A 19,478-nucleotide genomic window follows, 5' to 3' on the forward strand; every position below is an offset into this window, starting at 1 on the left:
TACTGGCTTCACCTCATACAGTAGGTCAAGGTCACTTTTAGTGGTCAATGGAACACGATGGGAATTTCAAAGTTCTGTGATTTGTGTCTCATCTGTAACTGCGTCTATTCATTTTTCATTTGATTCAGTTGTATTTCAAAGATTGTAAAGAACTTAAAGGTGTGAGCACATAAAACTCATGCATGCTCTAATCTCAATGGTCACAAAATGTACTGGTCAATGGCTATTTGATATTTCAGGCACAAGCGAAGGCATTTGTCATCTTCCTTTGACAACGCTTGTTATAAACATTATAAAACAGTTTTCATACAAAGTTTTGTTTCACAAACATTTGGAGTATATTCAAACATATTAAACATTTCTGTATCTGTATGGGTACATGGTAGATACCAAGATTGGTTTTTATACCATATTGAATTTAAGGAAAATGGGTCGGTTATCCACCCAGTTTTTATTTTTAAGATAAGGCAGTTGAAGACTGTTGAACCAGATGCCTGTGTGTTGAACCAAAAGCTGCCCCTAATCCTTCTTAACACCGGTTGAAAGGAAAGACGTTTTGTTTAAAAATAGTATATATTAGGGTGTAGGTTTTTATGGTTGTGACATGTAAACAACATGGCCGACAGTAGATCGATTTTATTTATGCTGTCTTTAATTTTTGATTTTCTGTCCAATTTTTAAAAAATAGAGATGTGTGCTTAATGTAAAACTTTTCTTAGAATGAAAATATTCCTTGAAAACGTGCACAAGATGATATTTAAGCGCTTCGTTGCCAGGAAGATCTTAAAATCTATAATTTTGTTTGTCGTTATAGTCTCGGAAGTGTCAAACGCAAGAGCACATGCAGGTATACAAAGTTAAGTTATCCACCAATCAGTAAATAAGTTTACACAAACAAAGAATATGTTTTGTGAGGGAGTTGCACGAGGGAATTTCGACAAACTAAAAACATAAATAAGTACAGTAGTTAAGATCCAAGAATTGAAAGAAAGTGCTACATTTCAATATTTAGATTGAATGTTGTGTTAATAAAGAGGTCTGTATTTAAAATGTTTTGTTATTCACTGATGATGAAATTTTGAATTAGCAATAACATGCTTGTTTCTTTATTCTGAATTTCGAGGAGTTGCTATTTTAAAAACTAAAGTCAATTTTTTTAAACAATTAACTTGGAACCATTATATATGTAGTGCCCAAGCGGCAAGGGGCACTTCCAACAGCCTCGCTGTTGATCTAGATTTTGACGTAGTAGTTGTGTCTTCTGCGTGTCAAAAGGTATCGCCATTTGATACTTTCTTTCACTTGAATGGTGTCCGAAGTAATTCAGTAGCATCTGAATGTAGCAGACAATGGTCGGTTAAAGAACTTGTGCAGGACAGGAAATGAAGGTTAAGTAACATGGATAAGGGAGAAGTGTAGTGTTAGCTGTATAAAGGGCACTTCCAACAGCCTCACTGTTGAGCTAGCTTTTATAGCGTTGCAGTTGATGTGCCCACTTTGGGTTGAAAGGTACGGGGTTCATTCACTTTATATATTTCAAAGCAAATCCAAATCTTATAAGCAGTTATCTCCCTTGGTTAGCAGAATTGAAGTAAAGCTGAACTTTAGCTGTATGAACTTTTAAGTGTAATTATCCAGTGATTACTGTACTGTAAGGGAATTATTAATAAACACTGCATGGAGTTTGAGCAAACCGATGTGCAAATATGTCAATTGTTTTGGAAAATTGGTATGTTTAAATTGATACAATGTTCCAATAACACTATAGTAAAATGTACATGTTAAAACCTTGTTGTAAACTTCGCCTTTCTTCTTTCAGTATGTGATCCTAATCCGTGTGTTTATGGTGTGTGTACAGAGTTAGGAAGTGGCCAGTACTACTGTTCATGTTTACCAGGTATATATGAGAGAATAATACAGTTTCATCTTATTTAAATAAACATACATGATTATACATAAAAAATTATGATTAAACATACAATACATTGTACATGTAAGTTTGTAACATGCACACTGTCATGTAGATCTTGACAATCAATTGATATCAAAATATTTGCAAGGGAATGACACCAAGTATGTGTATGTATTTGAAGTAGACAATGATACTTTTTAAGATTTAAAAGGTACGGACCTTATTATTGTGCTCTTTACTATCACCTTCAATAAATGGTAACATTACATGTACATTTATTACTCCAACTTTATGTCATGTATTTTAATGTTTAATGTTTCTGTCCCCTCCTGTTAGGGTATGGTGGCAGCAGATGTGACACTGTGATCCTGAGACGTGTATGTCAATCACAGCCTTGTTTGAATGGAGGTACATGTCAGGTAACTGATACTGTCCATTCTTATGATTTTAAGGCAAGCATTTTCAAGTTGAAAGTAGTAGCCAAGGTTTCGAACATATTTGCAGAAATACACAGAAATACATTTTTTCAAGAACTTTCGGATAAATCGTATAGATGGGCATATCCTGAACTGATAAAGGGTTACTCAGCAACCACCAGCCCGAGATTACACCAGTTGTACAGTACTTACAAGTATTAGTTTTACAGGTTTTTCATTACTCATAAAAAGTATTATCAACTGTTTTCTCACCAAGGTGCAACATCTTGTCAATGACAGTGACTTCGGATGATTGAAAAGAACATTTTTGACAAGTCTTGTAATATATATAAATAAATTCTAACTAACTAAAACAATGTTAAAGGTACATTTGGATGATCATGAAACTTAGTTTGCATATGCTTAGTGCTTACAATATTAATTGACATAAAGCAAGTCCCATAACTAAGAAAAATGGACAAGCATTCAGACCCACTTGTGGTACTCTTGTTTTATCCATAACTTTCTGTACATACTTTTTGTAGGCCTTATCTGGTCGATACAGTTGCACATGTCGAGAGGGCTTCACAGGTTCCCGATGTGAAAAAGAACTACTGATGTGTGAATCATCACCTTGTGTACATGGCTTCTGTGTTAACACACCTGGAGGGTTTATGTGTACCTGCGATACCCCTTACACAGGTAATAGATTAAATATATCCCCATACTGGTTTATACAGTTCAGAGAGTATGTTTGTTATCCGGGCCAAAAGGTTAGCTGTTAGAGCACCTGACTTGCAAGACAGGATGTCCCAGGTTAGACGTATTAAGCCGCATACTCTACTGAGCTTGCGACAATTATTATATAATGTCTTTTGCAAACAGATGAAATATTAAATTTACTCATATATCTTTAATCTTTGTTAGAATTCTTTTTATGTTTCACAGACACCTAGCTGTTGTTTTCTCTGTCAGTTTTTGCTGTGTTTCTAAACAATAACTTTAGAATTACTTTTGATGTGGAGTCTTCAAACTTGGTATGCATATTGTCCATTATAAGTCAGTAGATGACTCCTATTGGAGTCATAGATTAAGGTCATGGTGACTTATAATCATCCAGATTTCCACATCAATTTCGCGTAATTCTAGTTTATTGTTTCATTATTTTTGAAGTGTAAGAATAATCTTATTAGCTTGACTATTCGAAGAATAAGGAGAGCTATACTATTCAACCCTAGCGTCAGCGTCACACCTTGGTCAAATGTTTTGTATGTAAGCACCTTTAAGTCATTATCTCAGCAAATAAATCATTTATTGCATTGATACTTTAGATATGTGTTCCCAACTATCTAACCTACTTAATTGTTGGAGTTTGAAAACACTTTTTTGAATATGATGCAAATAATGGGCCTTTATTATTCGACCTTTGCGGTTTTGCATGTGGGCATACAGGTTAATATCTAAGAAATACTTAATGTATTGCATTGAGATGATATACAAAGGTACTCAACCATCCAAGCTACTTGAATAACCAAGTTAGATAACTGTATTTTGCATAAAATGCAAATAATGGCCCTTTATTATTCGACTTAGAAATACTGGATTAGGTTTTGCATGTAACCACATTTCAGTCAGTATCTCAGCAAATACTGTATACAATATAAAATCATGTATTGCATTGAAACTTTATACAAAGGATCCTGACCATCCAACCTTTTTAAATAATCAAGTTAGATGACTCTATCTTGCATGTAAAAAAATGAATTGCCCCTTATTATTCGACTTAAAATAAAGTATTGCATGTAAGCAGGCTTAAGTCAATAACTCAGCAACTACTTGATGTATTGCATTGAAACCTTATACAATCAAGTTTATATATAATGCAAATTTTGCCCCTTTATTATTGGACTTAGAAATTCTTGGTAAGGTTTTGCATGTAATAAAATTTTACATTGATTAATACATTATGACCAAAACTTTGCAATCCTTAAACCAGCGGAATAGTCAAGTGACAGCTCTTGTTATAGTTAAACTTTGTTTTTGTGTTTAGACCACATAATTATATAACATTTTCTCCCACCTCAGATAAGTAGATCCAATAATTTAACCATGCTAGATATTCTTTTCTTGCCCTTGCCTTTTACCACATTGTAATTACCTCCCTTGTTGAAGACTGTCAAAGGAAATCTTGTCTTATTGTAATATTTAGAACGCTAATTAATTATTTCTCGCTTCAAATGTCACCATAAAACAGTTTTCACGCACCATTCAAGAAATAATGCTTCATTCTCCTTAGAACTATTTAAAAAGACCGATTTGACTATTAACATTAACTGGATCACTGCGCGTATATCCATGACAACCACGTGCTATCGCATATCCATACGCACTTATTTTCACTAAGCAAAAAAGAGTTCCAGCAAAAAATACATTTTTACTTAATTTTGTTTAACTGAGGTGGGAGAAAAAGCATCTACCATAGCCGCTCGTGTAAGATATGTCCATCCCGACCCTCGCGCCGGGTGTTTTGCGGAAACTTGGTAAACCTCGTTTCCGCAAAACACCCTAAGCTCGGGTCGGAATGAACCTATCTTACACTCTCGGCCATGGAAGATACTTATAATCTACATTGACATTTAAAATGGGTATGATTGATTTGTTTATGATAAGAAGGCACATATTTCAAAATACTGCACATAAATTATCTACTCACTGGTTCTTTTCTTTTTATAGGAAAGCTGTGTGATGTGAATGTCAATGACTGTGCAAGTCAACCCTGTCAGCATGGTGGGGAGTGCTTTGACGGGATGGGGGAATACTTCTGTGTGTGTCCACTTGGTCGGGCAGGGTCGCGCTGTGAGCGGGAACAGACATGTGAAAATGGTAACAGGAGTGACGCAAAACTTTGCAGTGCTATATTTTTGTCTCGTTTTGTTTAGTTATGTATACTTTTGTGTATATGTGACAGCTTAAAATATTTGAAAAAAAAACCTCTTACTGACTTTGTACACACAGTTAAAGCATTATGTAAATGAAACATGTTAAAAACAGATTCAATTTAAAAACTCGTTCTAAATGTAGTTTACAACTACTGTACATATAATACAGTAACTATATATGTCATGTACACACAAATTATGCAAAAGTGACAAATGAATTCTTAAAAGGGACTAGCGTCATGTTTTGGCACCAAAAATGAGTTTTCCCGGGAATGCACATGAAAACAAATTAATATTTAAATTATTTTACTCTTTGATACTGAAATTGCAGAAAAAGTATAAAAAAAACCCTGGTTGTAGTGATTGTTGCAAAACCCACGCGGGTAAATTTTTTTAGAAAACTGACACTTTATCCACTCGCTCGCAAGGGTTCACAGTTTTTTACACTAATTAAAAAATGAATTTTACAATTCATGAAATAGTCCCTTTAAGGCATTTATTTGTTAAATCCATTCATCTGTGAGAACTTTGATCTGAGATTCAGGGCAAAAATACTTGAAGTTACATATGTATAATTGAGGCTTCCATTATTTCAGGGGACCCCTGTGCGAATCATGGGGTGTGTGTACCGGGTGACCCCAAGTCATGTATCTGCATGCAGGGTTTCACAGGGGCCAGGTGTGAAACCAACATTGACAACTGTGTGAACAATGGATGCAAGAACGGGGGTACATTGTGTGTTTGTATTCTTTTTAAATAATCTACTTACTTATGATACACCCATCACTGACTCTTTCTTTTTAAGACGCACACGTCTTAAATGTGAAAAAGATATATCTTAAAAGTTTGCAGGTTATTATTGGCAAAATCAATTAGCTCTATAAATGTGCACATTCACATATTAGAAAAAAAATATCAAAATTAAGCATAAAAAACATTATAAAAGTCTAGCAAACTCCTGAGTTTACTGTGCTTGGAGATTAATTGTACCGGTAAATGTTGTATAATTTTCAGTAATGAATATTCAAATAAATGTAAACATGTTGGACCAATGTTCACAGGGGCATGGTTCAAGAAGAAGCATTAAATATATGATTGCTGTTATTCCCTCCAGGCACCTGTGTAGATGTTGACAGTGGATATACATGCACCTGTGTGCCAGAATTTACAGGGGATAAGTGTGAGTCGCCACTGGACCCCTGTCTATCCAGCCCCTGTAAGAATGGGGCCAAATGTGTACCTGGGTCCTCACCTGTCACACCCTACAGTTGCTACTGTGTGTCACCCTTCTCTGGTCAGCTTTTGCTTGTTTATATAATCTTATGATACCATAATCTGTTTTTTTATAGTAATGAGTCAAGTTTGTTGTCAGAGAAATGGTGGTTCACAATCTTAAAATTGTTTGGCATAACTCATAAATCACTCAAGAGATTCACATAAAACTAAGAACGCAAGGTACTAATACTACCAATATGCGTACATGTCGGGAGATCAATAGCTCTGGCTTTAATATCACAGATGTTAAGCCCCTTGACTGAGAAAAACTGATCAGATTTGGAATCTACTTTAAGTGCATTTTTTTTTAACGGTATTCAAAGTTGATTAAAAAGATAAAAATGTAAATGAAATGCATTCCACTTTTCTATTCCTAAACATACTTAGCAGTGGCTTTTATCATTTAACAGGGGACCAATGTGAGATCACCAACAATTTTGTATGCCAAGCTGTTACCTACCCTTGCCTTAATGGTGGGAAATGTTCACCAGTGGCTGGTTCTTATCACTGCACATGCCCACTTCATTATGACGGGAACCAGTGTGAAATACCAGTTCCCTGTGCAAGTCAGCCATGTTTGAACAATGGCAAATGTTTACAAAAGGGAGGGAACCAGTATGAATGTTTGTGTCCAGAGCCATTCACTGGACAAAACTGTGAAAGTAGGATTCCATGTGCTCAGAATTTGTGTCAAAATGAAGGTCAATGCAAAATTAATGAGGATATTGAAATATGTGAATGTCAGGATGGGTTTTCTGGTGATTTTTGTCAATTTCAGTCCAATTGTTATCCGAATCCTTGTAAAAACAACGGACAATGTACTCCATTAGGTTTGACTTTCTTTGAATGCTTATGCCCAAACATGTACACAGGAACACTTTGTGAGACAGAAATAACCTCCCCTTGTACTTCTTCTCCATGTGAAAATGGAGGTACGTGTCTAAATATAGCAGCCAATGAATATCAATGTCAATGTCTGGCAGGATTCAGTGGACAAAATTGTGAAGTTCTTTCAAAAGCGTGTGACTCAGCACCTTGCTTAAATGGCGCAACTTGTCAAAATTTATTGAATGGAGGATATTTGTGTCAATGCATGAACAATTATACTGGAATTAATTGTCAGTACTTTAAGTCAAGTTTGTCATGCGATTTGTGCGTAAACAAGGAAAGATGTGTGAGCACATCTGATGACATTTTCTGTGAATGCTTGCCAAATTATTCCGGAAAGTTTTGCAATGTGAGTCTGCCATGTTTGAGTACTTCCTGTCAAAATAATGGTGTTTGTGAAAATGTGAATGAGCAGGAATTTGAATGTATTTGCAATGTTAACACAACAGGGAAGCTTTGTGAGACAGTTCTTCCATGCAGTTCAATGCCATGTAAAAATGGAGGAATTTGTGAAAATTCTGATGACTTTATGTCATATACATGTGTTTGTAGACAGTATTACACTGGTTTAGACTGTGGACAGTATTTACCTTGCGGAAACTCACCATGTGTCAATGGCGGGAGTTGTCAAGATGAAAATGATGGTCAGTACACATGTAAATGTCCAGAGGTGTATACTGGAATAAAATGCCAAATTTTCGACCCCTGTGGAAGCATTCCTTGTAAAAACAATGGAGTTTGCTCGAATAACACTGATGGAACATACCTATGTACATGCACTGATGATTTTGAAGGCATTCACTGCGAAACTAGAAAATTCCCATGTGAATCCAACCCTTGTAAAAATGGGGGAGAGTGTGAACATATTTCTGAGGGCATGTATCAGTGTAAATGTGGTATTCTGTACGCGGGAAAAGACTGTGAGACTTATGTCCCCTGTGCCAGTTCGCCTTGTCAAAACGATGGACTTTGCTTTAATGGGAAGGATTCCTACACCTGTGAATGTCCAGAAAATTATATTGGAGGTAATTTTCACCGTTTTGTTTATTCTAAGACTTTATCAAATTACTGAAAAAAGCATAACAATTTGATAAAAAAATCTTCTTCACCGTCATGCATGCTCACGTTTTTACCTATTTAACTTGTATTTTAAGATGTTTTAATCAAAATAAGTAAACTGACTTCTACATATATTCATGTTTTGTTGCTGATATTTTTTAATATGTCGTTTACTAATTTTTGGTATTCCATCTGTGCATATTGCAACAAATGTATAATTCATTAAAATTATTATCAATAAAGTTTCCTTGTTGAATAAAATGCTCTTACTTTTATTGCAGACAGTTGTGAAACTGGCCTGCCTTGTGCATCCCGGCCATGTATTCAAGGGACATGTGAAAATTCTGCAGACGGCCTCACTTTCATCTGCACATGTTACCCTGGTTACAGAGGGAAATTGTGTGATGTAATCATCTCCTCCTGTGATGAGAGCACCTGTCTCCATGGCAACTGTGTGTCAGGAGCAGACAACAATAGTTGTGTTTGTGACCCTGGATTTAAAGGTGAGTGTGAGAAAGGGTGTTACACAGTTATATCCCTTTGAGACATAGCACCTCCTTCCATGGCAAATGTGGATCGTGAGCATTTGGAACTCCTCGGCCATTATTATCAAAAAACAACCTCTGATCTAGATGGACGGCTGAAATGTCAGAAATTGGTACACTTTAACTCAGCTGCAAGCAGATCGCGTAGTAGTTTTAATTAAGTTAGCAGTTAAACATAATGACTTAACTCTTGGAAATCTGAATTATGTTTGCAATAATACACTTCACTAGCAATCAATTGAAACTTAGATCTACAAATACAAGCTAAAACACTACATTTATTTAATAATATCATACAAAATTTTATGAACTACTTCTTCTGATATACCAGCATACATGTACATCCAAGGTTGTTTTCGATAAAAAAGGCCAAGGAGTTCTGAATGGTCAGGAACAGACAACACTAGCTGTGTTTGTGAAACTGGAATTGAAGGTGAGTGTGAGAAAGTGTGGGACATAATTACCTCCATGTTTTATGAAAACACCTGTTTCCATGGCAACTGTGTCAGGATCAGAATACACCTGGTTCCATAGTAAGTGTGACACATATGACTCTTTGTGATGAATTTCCAAGGCAACTGTGTGTCGGAAGCAGACATTACTTTCTGTTTATTTGACCATGGTTTCAAAGGTGAATACAATAAACTCTGACCCAGTATCCTACTTTAGTCATGACATAATTTTCTACTTATGCCATGAAAGAAAGTCTGAGTAAGAATATCTTCTTTTCCCATAAAATGCATGATAAGCATTATGCATTATTAGATTATAAGCATTATGCATTATGCATTTTAAGATTTAAGCATTATGTATAATATGTTTTACAATGTGTTGATCAAATTGATGTTATATCTTTATGTTATCTGACAGGATCCCAGTGTGACATTGCCAAGACGGCCTGCGACTCAAATCCATGTCAAAATGGTGCTCAGTGTCAGCCAAGTGGACAGAATTCATTCATCTGTAACTGCTTGTCTGGTTTCAAAGGCAACCTATGTCAGGATCGTCTAGATGCTTGCTTTTCTCAGCCCTGTTTAAATGGAGCAACATGTGTGCAATGTAGTGGCCCTGATTGCTTGGTGGGATTTGAATGTGTTTGTGCAGTTGGATTTAAAGGTAGAAATTTGTTTAAAATTTAATGATCTCTCGTTTTGCTATTTTGGTCTAAAAGCTCAACCAAACTATCTGTATTCACCCTTAAAGTTATATCTGCGTACTTTCTTGGTCTGAAACTATCACAGTATGATTATCATATAATATACATTTATTAGTTGTTATTGTTATGTTAATCATTTGCATATGAATGTAGGTAATGCGTTTTGATGTGGTAGCATTACTGCGAAGGATGTTAATAATTTGTTCCAACAGTGGCTGTTAGCACAAACACATTGATTGAATCATTATTTAACAAAATAATTATGTAAATTTGAATAAGGTTTGAATTCCTTACCGCTATCTTTCAGGAGAGCGATGTGAAAATTTTCAGTCTCCCTGCGACCTTGCACCCTGTCTGTATGAGGGTCTGTGTATCGAAGATAGCTCAGAGCAGGGTTACGCATGTCAGTGCAACACTGGGTTCTCAGGTTAGTGTCAATAAATTAATGAGAAACAAAAATGATGATAACAATTATGAAAACTATTATTTTCATGAATTGATTTTTTATATTGAAAGCGTCAGCAATGATTTTTTTGTTCCTGATTAGTCAAAGGAGGGTAAATATTCTTTGGTACCTGTCAATATATTTTTTCAATGTATACAAAGGCTATGAGAGTACCTTGTGTATCATAACTTTCTATTATGAGACAAAGAAATGAGCTTAAAGGGGGAGAAAGTGTGTGTTATACTATTTGTTACTATTTTTGTAGGATCACGCTGTGAGAGTTCAGTGAACCCATGTAGCAGTAGACCCTGTCATAACAACGCTGAATGTGTGCCTACTGACTCCCTCTACAGCTGTCTATGTTCAGGCCCTTTCACAGGTTTGTGCTGGTTGAAGATAGCTATATATTTTTTTTATTTCAATAATGCGTTCAGGTACTTACATACCTACAGCATATGCGAACACAAGTACGAACAATGAACATAAACATTTTCATATGTGCTAGTTGAAGATAGCTGTACATGTCTCACCATGAGACTTCAGTGAACCCACGTAGCAGTAGACTTTGAACCCATGTAGCAGTAGACTTTGAAACCACGTAGCAGTAGACTTTGAACCCATGTTTGAACCCACGTAGCAGTAGACTTTGAACCCATGTAGCAGTAGACTTTGAACCCATGTAGCAGTAGACTTTGAAACCACGTAGCAGTAGACTTTGAATCCATGTTTGAACCAACGTAGCAGTAGACTTTGTACCCACGTAGCAGTAGACTTTGAACCCACGTAGCAGTAGACTTTGAACCCACGTAGCAGTAGACTTTGAACCCATGTAGCAGTAGACTTTGAACCCATGTAGCAGTAGACTTTGAAACCACGTAGCAGTAGACTTTGAACCCATGTTTGAACCAACGTAGCAGTAGACTTTGAACCCATGTAGCAGTAGACTTTGAACCCACGTAGCAGTAGACTTTGAAACCACGTAGCAGTAGACTTTGAACTCATGTTTGAACCAACGTAGCAGTAGACTTTGAACCCATGAAGCAGTAGACTTTGAACCCATGTAGCAGTAGACTTTGAACCCATGTAGCAGTAGACTTTGAACCCATGTTTGAACCCACGTAGCAGTAGACTTTGAACCCACGTAGCAGTAGACTTTGAACCCATGTAGCAGTAGACTTTGAACCCATGTAGCAGTAGACTTTGAAACCACGTAGCAGTAGACTTTGTACCCATGTTTGAACCAACGTAGCAGTAGACTTTGAACCCATGTAGCAGTAGACTTTGAACCCATGTTTGAACCAACGTAGCAGTAGACTTTGAACCCATGTAGCAGTAGACTTTGAACCCATGTAGCAGTAGACTTTGAACCCATGTAGCAGTAGACTTTGAACCCATGTTTGAACCCACGTAGCAGTAGACTTTGAACCCACGTAGCAGTAGACTTTGAACCCATGTAGCAGTAGACTTTGAACCCATGTAGCAGTAGACTTTGAACCCATGTAGCAGTAGACTTTGAACCCACGTAGTTGTAGACTTTGAACCCATGTAGCAGTAGACTTTGAACCCATGTAGCAGTAGACTTTGAACCCATGTTTGAACCCACGTAGCAGTAGACTTTGAACCCATGTAGCAGTAGACTTTGAACCCATGTAGCAGTAGACTATGAAACCACGTAGCAGTAGACTTTGAACCCATGTAGCAGTAGACTTTGAAACCACGTAGCAGTAGACTTTGAACCCATGTAGCAGTAGACTTTGAACCCATGTTTGAACCCATGTAGCAGTAGACTTTGAACCCATGTAGCAGTAGACTTTGAACCCATGAAGCAGTAGACTTTGTACCCATGTAGCAGTAGACTTTGAACCCATGTAGCAGTAGACTTTGAACCCATGTAGCAGTAGACTTTGAACCCATGTAGCAGTAGACTTTGAACCCATGTAGCAGTAGACTTTGAACCCATGAAGCAGTAGACTTTGAACCCATGTAGCAGTAGACTTTGAACCCATGTAGCAGTAGACTTTGAATCCACGTAGCAGTAGACTTTGTACCCATGAAGCAGTAGACTTTGAACCCATGAAGCAGTAGACTTTGAATCCACGTAGCAGTAGACTTTGTACCCATGTAGCAGTAGACTTTGAATCCATGTAGCAGTAGACTTTGAACCCACGTAGCAGTAGACTTTGTACCCATGTAGCAGTAGACTTTGAATCCACCTAGCAGTAGACTTTGTACCCATGAAGCAGTAGACTTTGTACCCATGTAGCAGTAGACTTTGTACCCATGTAGCAGTAGACTTTGTACCCATGTAGCAGTAGACTTTGTACCCATGTAGCAGTAGACTTTGTACCCATGTAGCATTAGACTTTGAACCCACGTAGCAGTAGACTTTGTACCCATGTAGTAGTAGACTTTGAACCCATATAGCAGTAGACTTTGTACCCATGTAGCAGTAGACTTTGAACCCATGTAGCAGTAGACTTTGTACCCATGTAGCAGTAGACTTTGAATCCACGTAGCAGTAGACTTTGTACCCATGAAGCAGTAGACTTTGTACCCATGTAGCAGTAGACTTTGAACCCATGTTTGAACCCACGTAGCAGTAGACTTTGTACCCATGTAGCAGTAGACTTTTAACCCACGTAGCAGTAGACTTTGTACCCATGTAGCAGTAGACTTTGAATCCACGTAGCAGTAGACTTTGTACCCATGTAGCAGTAGACTTTGAATCCACGTAGCAGTAGACTTTGTACCCATGTAGCAGTAGACTTTGAACCCACGTAGCAGTAGACTTTGTACCCATGTAGCAGTAGACTTTGAACCCATGTAGCAGTAGACTTTGTACCCATGTAGCAGTAGACTTTGAATCCACGTAGCAGTAGACTTTGTACCCATGAAGCAGTAGACTTTGTACCCATGTAGCAGTAGACTTTGAACCCATGTTTGAACCCACGTAGCAGTAGACATTGTACCCATGTAGCAGTAGACTTTGAACCCACGTAGCAGTAGACTTTGTACCCATGTAGCAGTAGACTTTGAATCCACGTAGCAGTAGACTTTGTACCCATGTAGCAGTAGACTTTGAATCCACGTAGCAGTAGACTTTGTACCCATGAAGCAGTAGACTTTGAACCCATGTAGCAGTAGACTTTGAATCCACGTAGCAGTAGACTTTGTACCCATGTAGCAGTAGACTTTGAACCCATGTAGCAGTAGACTTTGTACCCATGAAGCAGTAGACTTTGAACCCATGTAGCAGTAGACTTTGAATCCACGTAGCAGTAGACTTTGTACCCATGTAGCAGTAGACTTTGAACCCATGTAGCAGTAGACTTTGAATCCACGTAGCAGTAGACTTTGTACCCATGTAGCAGTAGACTTTGAATCCACGTAGCAGTAGACTTTGTACCCATGAAGCAGTAGACTTTGAACCCATGTAGCAGTAGACTTTGAATCCACGTAGCAGTAGACTTTGTACCCATGTAGCAGTAGACTTTGAACCCATGTAGCAGTAGACTTTGTACCCATGAAGCAGTAGACTTTGAACCCATGTAGCAGTAGACTTTGAATCCACGTAGCAGTAGACTTTGTACCCATGAAGCAGTAGACTTTGAACCCATGTAGCAGTAGACTTTGAATCCACGTAGCAGTAGACTTTGTACCCATGTAGCAGTAGACTTTGAACCCATGTAGCAGTAGACTTTGTACCCATGAAGCAGTAGACTTTGAACCCATGAAGCAGTAGACTTTGTACCCATGTAGCAGTAGACTTTGAACCCATGTAGCAGTAGACTTTGAACCCATGTAGCAGTAGACTTTGTACCCACGTAGCAGTAGACTTTGAACCCATGTAGCAGTAGACTTTGAACCCACGTAGCAGTAGACTTTGTACCCATGTAGCAGTAGACTTTGAACCCACGTAGCAGTAGACTTTGAACCCATGAAGCAGTAGACTTTGTACCCATGTAGCAGTAGACTTTGAACCCACGTAGCAGTAGACTTTGAACCCATGTAGCAGTAGACTTTGAACCCACGTAGCAGTAGACTTTGAACCCATGTAGCAGTAGACTTTGAACCCATGTAGCAGTAGACTTTGAACCCACGTAGCAGTAGACTTTGAACCCACGTAGCAGTAGACTTTGAACCCATGAAGCAGTAGACTTTGAACCCACGTAGCAGTAGACTTTGAACCCACGTAGCAGTAGACTTTGAACCCATGAAGCAGTAGACTTTGAACCCACGTAGCAGTAGACTTTGAACCCATGTAGCAGTAGACTTTGAACCCATGAAGCAGTAGACTTTGAACCCATGAAGCAGTAGACTTTGAACCCACGTAGCAGTAGACTTTGAACCCACGTAGCAGTAGACTTTGAACCCATAAGCAGTAGACTTTGAACCCACGTAGCAGTAGACTTTGAACCCACGTAGCAGTAGACTTTGAACCCATGAAGCAGTAGACTTTGTACCCACGTAGCAGTAGACTTTGAACCCATGAAGCAGTAGACTTTGTACCCATGAAGCAGTAGACTTTGAACCCATGTAGCAGTAGACTTTGAACCCATGAAGCAGTAGACTTTGTACCCATGAAGCAGTAGACTTTGAACCCATGTAGCAGTAGACTTTGAATCCACGTAGCAGTAGACTTTGTACCCATGAAGCAGTAGACTTTGAACCCACATAGCAGTAGACTTTGTACCCATGAAGCAGTAGACTTTGAATCCACGTAGCAGTAGACTTTGTACCCATGAAGCAGTAGACTTTGAATCCACGTAGCAGTAGACTTTGTACCCATGAAGCAGTAGACTTTGAATCCACGTAGCAGTAGACTTTGAACCCATGAAGCAGTAGACTTTGAACCCATGTAGCAGTAGACTTTGAATCCATGAAGCAGTAGACTTTGAACCCATGAAGCAGTAGACTTTGTACCCATGTAGCAGTAGACTTTGTACCCATGAAGCAGTAGACTTTGTACCCATGAAGCAGTAGACTTTGAACCCATACAGCTTCCTGTTTTCAGGCCCATACCCAAGTATTAGCTAGTTGAAGTAAGCTATACATGTTTTTCATTATATGTCCACTTCATAAAATGTATAAATATATTTTTTAATGAAGGGTTGAAAAGCATCACCAATTTTATATGTGTCATTAGAAACTTGTATTTTACAGGACCCCACTGTGAGACTAGGATCAAAAACTGTGTGGACCACCAGCCTTGTAAAAACGAGGGAATATGTAACAACGACTCAATATCCGCTTATTGCGAGTGTCCCAGAGGGTTTTATGGCATCTTCTGTGAATACATCACAAGTATGTTCCATTTAAGTGTTATAATATGATGATGATAATGCCTCTGATTTGTAATAAGAAATTTATTTTTCTTAAGAATAAAGTCTTTTTTTGTGATGTAAAGTAGTTAAATTTTGAAATGGTTTTATATTCGCAATTTTTCACAAATCAATTAGGTTGTGAATTTAAAACCTAGTATAATACTAAATTACATATAGTGTTTATGATCAGCTATGAAATTAATGTAATACATGCTACTTCATAGATATTTGAAAATATATATTATATCTTTATTTGTTATAATTTATGTACATCATTTTTTTCTTTTATACAGATGGTAAGGTATATTAATGTTGTGCTAAACTAGCATCACACAAAACACATTTTCTCAGTCACCAGCTGTTATTTGTCAATGAGCACAAAATTGTCACCAATCTCACAGTTAACATGTAATGATTGAAACCTGAATCTTTTTTAACACTGCATGCTGTCATGGGATGGTTGCGTGAGTTTCCAGTTTAAAATTAAATGCAAATCCAATATCTCTGTGATAAAGAGTCCACTTGCTGTTTGGGAGATCGTGGGTTCAATCCCCGACTGTGTCATAACAAAGAGTGTCATAGAAATGGAACCAGCAGCTCCCTGGCCTAGCCCTCTGCTTGGAGGGAAGTTCTGAGAAACTGGTCACTCAGTATTTATTAAACAGAGGAAAGTTGTCTTCAGTGTATCTGAAGATCTGTAACTTTACACTGAGCAAGTTTAAGAATCAGAGGGTCTATTAGAAAATAAGTAAGGTAACAACTTGGATCTCTTTCTGTTACATTGTATATCCGGCTGTCCTCCAAAAAGAAATAAGTCTGATGTACTATTAATTGCTATTGTATTTTGCAAGATCTGAATAACATTTGTAGAGTTTGTGACATTAATGTCTAATGAACATAGATAAAAAAGGTATTCGTCTTCATCTTATCATATTTGTGCTATCAATTTATCAGGATGTTATATAAACTTATAGACCTGTCTTTTTTGTTCTTGACCAACAGAATGTTTATATTATTAAGTTAAAAAGCAACAACAAAAATATGGTAGAAGTGAAACTCTTAGCTATGACAATTTGCTGACTTTGTGTAAAACACAAGTGGTCAAGTTTGATATTTCTTCAGGCGTGGAGTGCTTGGCATCACCATGTGGAAATGGCGGAGAATGTTGGATGAAGGATAGGACACCAGTTTGTCAGTGTCCGGCTGGTTTTACTGTGAGTGGGATTTTGTAATTGTACAGTCAAACCTCTTTTGCTAGAACTCCCAGGGACCGGCCAAAATACCATGAGCCTCGAAAAATTTGAACCTCATCAAGGTTGATCAGCCAACAAGGTATTTGATTCCAGCGAGTTCAAGCCAACGGGGTTCGAAGTATCTGTATTCCTTTGTTGTTTTAGCTCACCAGAGCAGAAAGTGCTCAAGGTGAGCTATTGTGATTGGTCTTTGTCTGTCGGCCGTCCGGCCGTCCGTCCGTCCGTTGCTTAAAAAACATCTCCTCTGAAACTACCAGGCCAAATTCAATGAAACTTCACAGGAAGCTTCCTTGGGTGTCCTTTTACAAATATATAACAAGGCATCGTCATCAGTAAAGATATGTTTAAATTGCAACATTCTTATTAATGCTTTATCACAGAGTTGTGGCCTTTTGGTGAGCATTTAAGGGCCATCATGGCCCTCTTGTTTTATATTTTGATTACAGACAGCCTTTCTGATGCAATTGATGTTAATGTTTATAAGAATGGGATGAGAGTCATAGAGAGGGATAGGTACCTGCCTTTTCACCCTGGGGGAATCTGGTTTGAACCCCACAGGGGGCATTTTCTCTTGGCATATTTAAGGGGTCTTCCATGCTGGGGTCCGGGTTCAGAAAACATCTTAAGTCCTTTCCTAACTAAAGTTGAATTCTTAAAATTTTAGAAGTCAAATGAAAAGATATTAATAAGTGTTTTTAACATAATTTAAAAATAAAAATATTACCATGTCCCTTGAATTAGGAAACTGACTTAGGTTGCAAATTTACTTAAGATGTCTTATGAATACCAGCCATGAAAAATGATTCATAATTTCTCCCAAATCAAGCTTTTAATAAAAAGATTGGCTCAAATCAATATTGAAAAGTTTGTGTAAATTTACTTGTGTTTTACTATATATGCCTACCAAAACCACATCACATACCATGTAATAACAGTTTTCTTTTTTCATTTGTAGGGTCAGTTCTGTGAAATTCTGGAGGATTTTGACTGTACAAATTCTCCATGCTTAAATGGAGGCTTCTGTCAAAACAGTCAGTGTTTGTGCCCAGTTGGATATAGCAGTGCACGCTGTCAAAATACATAGATGTCAACATTATTTCATGTCACTGGACTGCACGATAGCTAGAACATTCAGTGTGTGCCCTGTGAGTTATAGAACTTCACATTGTCAGAATAAATAGCTGTCCTCATAAGGGAACACTCTTGTCAGAGTGGTATCACTTTTTACATAGATTGTATTTCATGTTTCACTTATTACATACATCATATTTAATTGTCCTTCCTTAATGGTAATATTTTTATTTATATATTATTTATTGCCATCGGAATTGAATAACTAGTCAGAAAGGACTTTGCTTGTTTGAATTTTCAAGTATAACACATTCCAGGTCTTTTTTAACATTTTTTAACGGCCCCTTCCCTAAATATATATTATTTTTTATGTAATGAGAATCTCACAATTCATTATATGGTGTTTCTAAGCGACATATTTACTGCTTTATTGATATTTTACTACATTTGCCTCCAAAATGCCTCCAAAGTGTTTGAAAAAGTACCTGTTCCCCTTTTCAAAGGCCAAGTGCCCCTTCCCTTTTTCAGAAAAAAAAACCTGCATTCAATTCAATTTGTAACCTTTACGAGATTATTAATCTAAACTTAAGATTTAATAATATTTAGTCAACTTCTCGTTGATAACATGGTACCTTTGGTGCCATCTATGAACATATAATTTATCCTTGGTTGTTACGATATATCTGACCTATCTGACAGTTTGAAATTATGATTTTGCAATATTTTGTCATTTACTTGATAATATGGTTTGTCATATCGCTGGGTGATTCGACTGATTCATATTCCTGTTATTAAGCGTTGGTGACTGCCTGACCAAAAAAGCCAGTGTTTACAGAGAGCAGCTTTAAATTTGTTCAAGAAATTCCATATTGTTAATTTATAGAACATTATGCAGTATTATGTGTTATTTTTATTGTTAGATTATTTTAGTGTAGATAAATGTTCACTATAGATGCATAGTTTAATATTACTTTTTTTGTTTTGGTTGTATGGGTGTATAAATTGTTATTGAGGTCTCATTTTACAAGTTTTATTTTTTTTTATTTACATTTTCAATGTTTCCACTTTGTGCAATATTAAAAGATGCAATACCCGGTACATTACTTGTGTTTATTTACAATTATACACAGAACTTACATATCAGTTTCTGTAAAAAATGTTTATAAATCTTGTTTATCTAAAATAAACAGTTGTT

General features: G+C 37.1%; 1 protein-coding gene across 2 annotated transcripts; it reads left to right on the top strand.

Moving 5' to 3' along the window:
* The first annotated feature begins 626 nt into the window (after window positions 1-626).
* Window positions 627-19,478, top strand: LOC128213294 (neurogenic locus notch homolog protein 1-like). Of its 2 annotated transcripts, XM_052918894.1 has the most exons (15): window positions 627-847; window positions 1,820-1,897; window positions 2,249-2,331; window positions 2,874-3,030; window positions 5,062-5,211; window positions 5,864-5,995; window positions 6,382-6,561; window positions 6,953-8,455; window positions 8,771-8,992; window positions 9,905-10,150; window positions 10,498-10,617; window positions 10,901-11,014; window positions 15,799-15,939; window positions 17,082-17,173; window positions 18,168-19,478. In XM_052918894.1, exons 1-15 carry the CDS (start codon window positions 721-723, stop codon window positions 18,294-18,296), a joined length of 3,474 nt encoding a protein of 1,157 aa, XP_052774854.1. In that variant the 5' UTR covers window positions 627-720; the 3' UTR covers window positions 18,297-19,478. The 2 variants fall into 2 exon arrangements, with proteins under 2 accessions (XP_052774854.1, XP_052774855.1); XM_052918895.1 differs by lacking the exons at window positions 627-847; window positions 1,820-1,897 and having other exon boundaries at window positions 2,273-2,320.

This window comes from Mya arenaria, chromosome 13 (assembly GCF_026914265.1).
Source record: "Mya arenaria isolate MELC-2E11 chromosome 13, ASM2691426v1".
Taxonomy (NCBI): domain Eukaryota; kingdom Metazoa; phylum Mollusca; class Bivalvia; order Myida; family Myidae; genus Mya; species Mya arenaria.

Excerpts from the sequence above, each read along its gene's own strand:
- LOC128213294 (XM_052918894.1), top strand. The coding sequence starts at position 721 with ATGAAAATATTCCTTGAAAACGTGCACAAGATGATATTTAAGCGCTTC. Across the intron at positions 3,031-5,061 it reads CTGCGATACCCCTTACACAG|GAAAGCTGTGTGATGTGAAT; the intron begins GTAATAGATTAA and ends TTCTTTTTATAG. Across the intron at positions 8,456-8,770 it reads TCCAGAAAATTATATTGGAG|ACAGTTGTGAAACTGGCCTG; the intron begins GTAATTTTCACC and ends CTTTTATTGCAG.